The 11,097-nt window shown below is 31.9% G+C and overlaps 1 protein-coding gene across 1 annotated transcript; it reads right to left on the reverse strand.

Moving 5' to 3' along the window:
* Window positions 1-1,172: 1,172 nt before the first annotated feature.
* Window positions 1,173-4,999, reverse strand: LOC112002320 (F-box/LRR-repeat protein At3g03360). Its single transcript, XM_024034472.1, has 3 exons — window positions 3,800-4,999; window positions 3,455-3,664; window positions 1,173-1,376 (listed from the first exon to the last, which is right to left on the reverse strand). The coding sequence occupies exons 1-3, from the start codon at window positions 4,997-4,999 to the stop codon at window positions 1,173-1,175; spliced, it is 1,614 nt and encodes a 537-aa protein (XP_023890240.1).
* Window positions 5,000-11,097: the final 6,098 nt, after the last annotated feature.

The raw sequence follows: 11,097 nt of genomic DNA on the forward strand, positions 1-11,097 counted from the left end.
TACCTGAGAAAATGTGGCCTTTACAAATAGGCTTGAAATGGTTTCTTTTCTTTTTTAGCTAATGCTAATATCTGTTATGGGTTTTGGCGGACTAGTAAGTAATTTGGGCTTGGGGTGGTTATTGGGTAGCTTGGACATTTTGCTTGAGATTTCTTTTAGGACTTTGCTATTAAGTATTGGACTTTTTGGGCAACGACAATGACTTTGGGTGTTGAAGCCTTGTTTTCTTTAGGGTCCGTTTGGTTAAGAGAGTAGAAAAATGAAAGGATAAAAAATAGGAAAGAGATAAAAAAGTAGGAAGATAGAAGAAATTTAATTTTTTCCCATTTGTATTTGGTTGGGAGAATGGAAAAGTAAAAAGATAGAAAACTTATTTGTTAGATTGAGAAGAAAAATGAATTTGGTATAAATTTATAATTATGTTCCCATTAAATAAAACAAAAAGGTAACACATTTTTTTATTCAAAAAGTTGTGTATGGACACTTCAATTTCTTTTTTTTTGTTAAATAGCACAAGCCAAAGAAAGATGAGCCAAAAAAAAAAAAACTACTGAGACAAAGAAAGATGAGCAAAAAAAAAAAAAACTACTGAGAAGTACAAGAAAAGACAGGAAAAAAAAAAAACAAATAAGTAGAAAAAAAATAAAGGAAAGAAAAACAAAAAGAAAAAATAGAAATGCAACTGGAAAAAAAAAATAGAAAAAGAAAAAAAAGAAGAACAAATTAGGCAATTTAGAAAGAATGTTGCATTGGGTTACATAGTTCATCATTCAAATTGTGTATTCTACAAAAAAAGTCTCTGGAATGTAGAGCACACTTGTATTTTGAGACTTTTGAGTGCTCTTTCACTGGGAGGAAAAATGTGAGAATGAGAACGTAGGGGGGATAAAAGTATGAATAAGGAAAATATTATTATTTTTTCTTTCATGCTCGTTTGGTAGAAGGGCATACTTCATTCTCACATGCAAGCAGTAGACTGTTACATTAAGAATATCAAATAATTTATCTCTATCATACTAGCTTTAGTGCCAAACACGAGACAAAAGATTCCACAAGTTAACAGTCACATCTTTAAGGGGCTATTTCCAAGAGTTCTACTTCTCTAAAACATAGCTAAGAGAGATCATTGTATATGCATGCATATCCTCTCAAGGTCACAATTTAAGTACTCTTCAAGCAATGCCACCAACATGAAACTGGAAGTTCTCCAAAGTTTTTGCATTTTCAGAAAAATACTTGTACAAAATCTCTCTATCTACATGTCCTTTAAGGCTTTCAATCTTGACAGTCTCCAAGCAATGTCGCCAACATGGAAAAGGTAGGAACTTGCAACAACTAGGATTCTCCTCTTTATAAATAGGCTTTCGATATGAGAACTGAAATACAAGCAACCCATTAGCGACATAGAAAATTTTGTTTGTTTATGAGTATTTAACAACATAAAAACTCCAGTAAGCATGCATCTTAGCCTCCCTAGTTCCTATAATCCAACTAGAAAGTAAGACTCAAAACTTAAGATTGCATTTGGAAACTTGGATTTCAAATGAATAGATTTGAAATACCTTGATTTCAAATCTATTGGTTTTAGGTGTTATTTCAAATCCAAAAATTTTAAATCTTTAAAATTTTTGGTAGATTTGTCAAATCCAAATTCTTGACCTTTTTTAGATTGTCCAAACAAAATATTTTGATTTTAATCACCCAAATCCAAATCCAAATGCACCATAAAGGTTTCAATGGTTTTGAATAAGTCTAGTGTAGGCTCACAACAATAATGTTTTTAGTAGGTAGATAGTAGGGGACAGGGGTGGTAGAGTTCAAACTACATCATACACCATAAAAGATGCCATTACCACTAAGTTATTACTTAAATTAAAAGAAAAAAAAATGGTTTTTAATCAAAATCAAATGTGATTTATTTCACTAATTAATGTACTAATATTATGGTAGAATAAATATTGTTGAACACATCTTAGTGTACACACTTGACATGGAACCACCAATGATCAAATAACAATAACTATAAATTAGATATTATTAAAATGTGAGAATTTTCAACAAAGACCAAAGAAAGTAGAAGGAATTTTGCATTCCTACAATCATATTTGCTTCAGATATAAACGAGCATAAAGTTTGTAAACCAAATTACATTTTTTTTCTTTACAATAATAAAATGCAGAAACTTCTTAATTGATATAGTCGATACTTTGACTAAACAAAGAACCAGGCGCATAAAGTTTATTAAATAACTCATATTAACAAGTTTTCTCCACTGCAAAATGACAATTGGTGGATTAAAAAAAGAAAAAACCAAGAACTTCATACTTCCTATAATATGAAACATGAAACTATTATTACTTTCCATTTACGGTGCACATAGATTTCTAGTATTTGCTATCAATATCCATCTTTCTTGCTTTCTGAACAATCCTCTAATATGGGATTTTGCAAGGGAAAAAAATCTCTTAAGGACATCCCTATGCTGATGAAGAGATGGATTTACTCCTATGGAACAACAAGAAGATTATGACGACTCCATTGGTAAGTATCCTAGTACCGAAGTTTTTTGGAAATTAAATTAAGCAATTCTTTCCTTCTACAGAAACCTATGACTGTGAAAAATTCAGTTGGGGATCTCATCAAAATATTAGGAGTCCACTGGTTAGTCCCTTCCAGTTTTCACCAACTTAGGTGGTGGTCATAAACAAGTTTGATAATCCGAGACCTATGACTTTCGGGGGTAATTCTAAGTGCTTAATGGAATAAAGAAAAATGCTAGAGACAAGGCAATAGAGGGAGGCAATAACTCTCACAAAGCATTCCTGATTGGCTATAGGATCATGGAGAAATCAGTGCAGGAACCTTTTCCTTAGTGCAATTGTCCATGACATGGCTCCAATTGCATTTAATTCTATCCTACCCAGAAGGCAGATCACTGAAAGAATGGATTTGCTATAGAATTTATAATCTATATAAGACTCCTTTCATTTTGAACAGTGTAAATAAAGAAAGAGCAAGAAAATTCGCATCAGCAATATTCATATATATATATATATATATATAAAAGAGAAAATCTAAGTAGAATCAAAATTGAATTTCTATTGGAGTCTAATTTTATGTCATGTGTCTCATCTAAACATTTAATTTTTGTGTCAAGTTAATTTAGTACAAAATACATGAAGGCCAATATAAATAAACTATAAAAAACCAAAAAGATATATCTAATAATATATCTAAAATCAATAGAAGAGAGTTTGAAAGATTATACATACCAATATCATTTGTTTGTCTATAGCTAGCTAAAACATAATTCAAATTTATCAGCTTCTTACATAATACATGAACATAGTTATTTATTATTCCGAATCAAAACCACTATTTAGCACACTCATTAGCACTAATGAAAGCATAATGAGCAAGTTTGAGGATACTAAAAAATAAATAAGTGTGTTACCTCAAAGGCTACTTTGTCAAAATCAGGATCTGACTCCCTGCATGATTCAATTACTAACATGTCTGGAAGAGGAGAAATCCAAAGCAAACCATCTAGTAGTTCCTTGATTTTGTATCTTGTAAGTGGCGGAGGTATTGATAGCTTTAAATGTTTGACATTATATAATGGTGATGGTAAGGTTTCTCTCAATTCTTTTGGTATAATCACATCCTTTACAAAGAAATAAAACAAAAAAATATGATTAGATTTTATATACAAAAAAGCAAATCCAAGATAAAAAGTGAAATGAAATAAATTTACGAACAAGATAATCAAAGAAAGAAATAAAGATAAAACCAGAAGTACCTGAATTACAATAATACTCAATTTGAATACTTTTGAATCTCCCATCTTTGAGAGGAATTCAATCTTTGCAGCATCCCAAGGACCATAGGAACTCCACATTGTGTACTCAGCATCTAACAGACCCGAAGCATTCAACGAAAAAGATATTGCAGTGTTACCAGAATATGAGAGTCTACATAATTTAGAAGAATCAATCATGACTTCAACCAGATTTTGGCATCTCATCAATCCCAATGATTTAAGATGATGATGACTTGAAAGCTTTATTCCTTCCAGCATATAACAAAAAACTAGCTCTAAGTTCTCAAGGAGTGGAAGTCCAGAAAGATTATGATCAAGCCACTTTTCTGTTACAATTGGTGTGCTTATGTATAACTTTTTTAGATTTCTTAAAGGAAGCAAGTTGAGCTCAGATAGCCGACCCTCGTTTATACATAGATCATGAAGATTTGATGCTTCCAACTCAAGCCTGTCAAGGTGATTGTTCTGTACCAGAATTTTCATGACTTTAGGGAGACCAAAAATCTTTAAACACTTAATGCCCCGACAGCACGAAATTCCCATGTCTTCTATCATAGGACACCCAAAAATCAGATTCTGAATAATTTGATTATCTGCAGAAACGCCTAATAAAGACAATCTTTTCAAAGATGGTAAGTTTATATCACTACGAATTGAATCCAACTTAAGATAATGTAGTGTCAACACAGTTAAAGATTTTGCAGCCAAAACACCATGAGGCAAGGGATAACGTATACGAGACCCACCAAAGAAAAGAATCAGCTCTTCAACATTACTCTTAACCGCAAACCTTATCCAGCGGTCAACACGAGACTTGGATTTGTGATTCTGCACGCTAACCTCTAATGTAAAATTCTTTATTTGTGGTCTCTGACTTTGGCGGCTTCGTAATCGCAAACATTTATTCAAGAACTTGTAAAAGTTACGTCTCTTTATCTTGACTTCCGGATCATTCTTCTTTTCTGAACTCCACAACACGGAGGTTTTATCGAATTTTAGAATGGGGAATGTAGTCCACACATGTTTCCATCGTGTAGACAAAAGAGTAGATTGAAATACTTGTTTGGTAGGAAGGAAGGACAGTATGTGTTGCGAAACATCTTCTGGCAACTCAGATATACGATCAACTACTACATCATCATCAACATCAACTGTGAACTTTTTTCTCTTAGAATCCATTCCTTGTAAAAAATTTCTGTGAGACTCGGGAGGTTCAGGTTTGTAGCTAGAGAGTCAAGGCTGAGAGACTGTATTCTAAAGGTTTAGAAAGATATCACACGCTTTTAAAACCGAACATTCCTAATAACAGTCTACGTGGGAAAAGTATCCTAAGCTGATTCAGAAATACTTACTAAGTAGATTCGGCAAAATCTCGACTAAGATTGAATTCTTCAGTGGCAGGTGTTGTTTCAACTTTGAACTGTCGAATATCTAGGAATGCCTTCTTCTTCTTTTTTATTATTAATTTTTTTAATTTATAAATTTTCGGGTATTATTGGACACGGATGGCGATGGACCGGATTTGAGTTTGGGTAGGGTATATTTAAACTCGACCCAAAATCTTTATCCGTGGATATATCCAACTCCAAAACCCAATAAATGCTAGTACCTAATTCCTATTGGATTTTTTACCCATGGACAACAAAACTTGGACCCGCCCCAACCCAAATTATTTTATTTTATTTTATATTAAAAAAAAATTGGATACTGTAAATAGTGTATGCGCCTTATTTTATTTTTATTTTTTTTAATGTTTGAGCTTGTGTAGATTTGATTATAATTTTACTCTGATTGTGTAAATTCAAAGAGCTTTTCACACACAAAAACATTGAAAATTTTGAACCAAAGCACAAGTTTCATGCTCAAACAAAGCATATAAAATTTATGAATAACAAATTTGGGTTGGGCTCTTCACACATGTAAGTTCAATTTTTATTTTTTTTATTTTTTAGAATAAGCCTACAGGGTCACAACAAAATTGATAAAAAATTTTACAATCATAAATAAATTGAAATTATCTATACGATATATAAATATAGAAGCATCTGCAAACTACAATTAATTAATTCACCCATTCTCCTATGATGCCACGCTTGATCATCTAGATTTTTTTAATTTCTTCTCTCTCTCTTTTCCTTTCCTTTTCCAACTAGGGGCGGTGGCACTTGTTGTTTAAGGGGTTCAAATGAACCCCTGAATTATATATATATATATATATATATGTGTGTGTATATGTATGTATGTATATGATATTTTTTTTCTTAGTTTATTTTATCCTTAAAATTATTTTTGCACATTTTGATCACATCTTGCCCAAAACCAAACAATAATTAGGCCTAGTATATTATTTATGTTAGTGATTCAAAATGAATAGTAAAGTTGGTAATGTTAAAGTATTTGATTGATTAAGTAGACATTTAATGTAATATTTATGTATGGATGAGTGTGGTTGTGTGAGTTAATAAATAATATAGTGTGAGTTGCATTTTGTCATTTTGTTTAAAATATTCTTATAAAAATAATGACAAATAGATAATAACAATTGCATAAAAATAAAAAATTTATCAAAATTTAACCAAATAAAATAGTCACACCTAACCACATTGACAATAAATAATAACAACTGATAATGAACTATCATGTAATGATCTCAAAATATGAAAACTCTTAGAAGAAAATTGTAAAATTTCATGTATTTGTGTTTTTTTTTTTTTCTTGGTCGATAACTCGTTACATTCAAGTTCTCTTTTTATTAATTTTGTTTAGTTTAAGTTTCTTAATGGTCATTCTCTAAAAATTTAGTGGAGCTGCGACTGCTTTCTTTGTAAGTATTTTGGTATTAAAATTGACGGTGGGCTTAGTATTTTTTAATATATTTAAATGAAATAGTTAAATTCCTAATTACTATTTTGATATATCAAATACTATTTCAAACCCTATATTCTTTTTATCTCTCATTTAAAATCATATTAAGAAGTTAGTAAATCCAAATTTAGGTTAACTACGATCTGACATTTTATTCTCTCTCTCAAAAAAGAAAAATCCAACATTTTATCATAGAGTTTATAGTATGACTGAAAAATTGTACCTTAAAAAAGTAAAATCTATGAGTATGATGCCAGTGCAAGGCTACCAGTGGATAAACCAGAGCAGGTATTTATCACATGGGAAAGATGTAGTTTCGCGAGGTTTTGTATTTTTCTATTTTGGGGCAATGACTTCTTCAGTATCTAAGTTATAAAGTGATTAACCTAGGGTCTTGGGCTATCACTACCATTGTTCGAGTTGTAAGTATGCTTTAAATTCCAATATACTAATGGAAGCTATAGTGCATATATCTTCCTCAATAAAATTTTCTGGAAAGAAATCACTTTCATTTATCTAGTTGATCTATATCGGGTTTATATATTTGTTATTTTATGTCAAAAATATTGTGGATATAAATTAAGAAGCCTCGACGACTTGACCTTGATTCTGGCAAGGCATAACAATATCTCAAATATATATATTTTTTTTCAATAGTTTTCATTTTGCTCATAGTATCATAGCTAATAATTGACCTATTTCTTTTTTACAATATGTTTATTTTTTTCATTTGCCTCTACCACCACAACCAATTCATCTTCCCCAAACTCATCTCCCACCAACCATAGCACCACTCACCACTTAATATAGCAAATTTGAACACACAAGTAAAGAACATCCGATCTCATATCAAATCCAAATTGGTAACGGTTTTGGTTTATATGTGAAATATATTGGGTTAACCAATCTCTTACCTTTACGTCCTCATTTATCTTATACAATGTTTAACTCGTTTGATGCATTATCAATAATTTAATTTTAGTTCAAAAACATAACTACACAAAGATACTAATACATTTGTGAAACATATGAACTATACATCTTCCCTCCCACTTTGAGTCATCCTTCTTGTTGCACTTTGGCAAACACACCACTGCCGCTCAATCACACTTAATGAAATATTTCAATGAACTGTCTATGAGTTGTAAAGTAATAAGTGAGAATATTCATTTGAAATAATGATGTTGTGATGATGGAAAGTGAGGAAGATGGAATCTTGTTTGTTGCACATGACACTAACGGGATTATTGGATTATTAGAGGGGAGCTGTTAATTTGATTCCTTTGAGTTATAGTGTGTTTTGTTTGCCCAATTGGGTGTATTTCATTGAAATCATTCTAGCTTAACTATATGAAACAGAATTTCTTTCTCAAAAAAAAAAAAAATGAAACAGAATTTATTTGTAGATCATGTATTATTGTTTCCCATTTCCATTAAAAGCTCACTAAATTCAAAATTCAGCATAATACAGAGCTAAACAACATAGAAAAGTACCTAGCTAGGGGTGGCAAAGTAAGCTCAAACCTATTTGTCCACCCAAACCCACTAACTTTAATTGAACCCAAACCCACTCAATTATTAGTTGGGTTAAATGGGTATCAACCCAATTAGACCCAGTGATTATTGGGTTTTAACTAAAAACCCATTGAGACCTATTTAACCCAAAACAATATACCCAAATTCAACTCAGCCCTTCTCATTTAAAAAAAAAAAAAAAAGACCGAGAAAATGTTTCGCACACTGCAAAGAGACTACACTAAGCCTGTTTGGATTCCCAGAAACCATGGCAAAGTGCAAGAAAACCCCCGAGAAAATGTTTTGCACACTGGACCTATACGAAGCAATATCAAGTCTCTTGCCTGAAATCCAATCCATCTTCTCGTACGAGTCAACCTCCACCGTCCAATCACAAGCCATTAATTCCTCTCCGTCCGTGACTAGAGATCCCTCACTGGAAAACCCAGAGCAAAGCCGAGGGAGCTCGTCCTCGAAAATCCGTCGGTGACAGTGGAGAAAGGGAAGTACAGCTATAATGTTGAAACCCTAATCAACAAGCATAGTTCTCAAAACGGGATCGAACCGAGAGGTCGGACTGTGAAAACCGAGATCCGAGATGAAAACCGATTTTTTAAGTATAAAGAATCAGGCATATGTGGCAATTCCGTGAACCCCTAAAACCAGGGTTGGTTGCACGAACCAGTGGCAAGAAGCGTGCGGACCAACCCCTTAGCAATTTTTTTTTTATATATATATATATAAAAAACAACTTAAGATAATTTTATTCTACTTAATTAAATTATCCATCTCTTACAAGGAATTAAAAAAAATTATAATTAAAATCCTTCAAAGATATTCAACTTTAGTTCAAAAATTAATCAAAAATTTTAATGTTTTCATGGTTATTATTTTATTTTATTAACTTAAATTTTATTCTACTTAATTAAATTATCCATCTCTTACAAGGAATTAAAAAAAAATTATAATTAAAATCCTTCAAAGATATTCAACTTTAGTTCAAAAATTAATCAAAAATTTTAATGTTTTCATGGTTATTATTTTATTTTATTAACTTTCTTATTTAATTATTAAATATATACTTGAAAATCATTAAATTTCTCTCACATATATAGATATATTAGTCAATTTTGCTAGTTTTATAATTTTAATATCTATATTTAGGCTTTAATTAATTATTAAATTAATTATGATGTCATCACGGTTCGACTTCGGTTCAACCTCAAAAATATTGAACCTCTCCCTTTTACAGTTCAATGAACAGTCCGGGTCTGAAAACCTTGTCAACAAGTTGAGCAGCCTCCCATCGCGCGAAAGCATCGCGCAGTGCTTAGAGATGTTCAAGAACAAGATGTCCCTAAACGACTTTGTGCTCATGTTCAAGGAGTTCGCGCAGCACAAAGATTGGCAACGATCACTTTGTCTCTTCAAGTACATGCAACGACAAATCTGGTGCAAACCTAACAAGTACATATACATGATCATGCCTTTCTGCAAGTTTTGAGCTTGAAATGACATTTCTTTGTATTTGTTGCACTGTTTGGTTGCCAAGAAAGTGAGAGAAAGTAGAAAAGAAAATAAAATCTTTTTTATTTGGATTTTTAATATAATTGCTAATGTGGACATGCTTGTGTGGAATTTTTTAATCCCAAAAATGGAGACTAGAGAGAGGGGAAAAGAGAATCCAAGAAAGTGTTGGGGTTTTCACTTTAATGGCATTTTGGTAATTTTGATAATTGAGTAATTAGGTGAGTTGGAGTTTACCCATAATAATTGGGTTAGGTTGAATTTGGGTTAAAAGCAATTAGTTAAATAGGTTTTAATGGGTAAATGTGTTTTATATACCCAACCCAATTATACCCACCTCAAACCCACCAATTTGACACCCCTATCCAGCATAATGAAGACCTAATCAAATGAAAAATTTTAAACTCAATAATAAAAGAGTTTGACTTCACAATTGATGTATGACCTGATTTATTTAGCAAACTTATTGTCACAACAACAGTACATATTTTGTTTTGTTACTTTTTCTGGGTTCTCTTCGTTTTCTTCTAAAGTTTATTGGTTTTAAGTTTGAATGGAGATTCACACTAGTCTCATGTACAAACAATGAGAGAGAGAGAGAGAGAGAGAGAGAGAGAGAGAGAGTTTGTAGTTTGTGTGTATATGTGTGTGTTTGTGAACTGTGAAGTCAAATCGCTTCCTTGCTTTCTTTTATTTAGCAAACTTATGATTTCTGGGTTTGAAATCGCAAGCAAATTTTATTTATCTTTATTTTTAGTTCTGCGGATAGATACTTCAAGAGAATAAACTACGGAAACAGGACAAAAACTTCTGATTGGTTCTCCTTTGGATGCATTTGATACCAAGTTATGCAGTTAGAAACAGGACATTGCTTAGCGCATATAATCCTTCGTCTTCTAAGCTTCTTCTTTTGTCTGTTTTGGTCATATTGGTTGATGGCAATAGATTAAAGATTAATACTGACGATTATAATTGGGATTACCAGCCCACCTGTGTGTGTGACCAATGAACTCTAGCTAAAATTGCACTTCCTTGTTAAAGTCTTATGGTGGAGTAGTGGATGATATAAACTTTTACATTTACATATTACATTTCTGTGAAAAGAGGGCCATATAAACTTTGTATTCTTTAGGTCACTGTGTACACCATATGGGATAGTAGAAAAGCTTCATCAAGCATCTCTGATTTTACCTAAATATTGTACACTTAGACGTTCAGTAATGCAAAGTGCTAAACTGAATTTTAATGCAGGCCTTGTCAAGGAATCTGCAACATCATGACTATCTTAGAGAATATATTAATAAGAACAAGACTTAAATGATGTCTTTTTGTTAGTTCTCTTTGTTTACCAGTTGGTCTCTGCTTGTACT

Source organism: Quercus suber, unplaced genomic scaffold, assembly GCF_002906115.3.
Source record: "Quercus suber isolate HL8 unplaced genomic scaffold, Cork oak 2.0 scaffold_571, whole genome shotgun sequence".
Lineage (NCBI taxonomy): Eukaryota > Viridiplantae > Streptophyta > Magnoliopsida > Fagales > Fagaceae > Quercus > Quercus suber.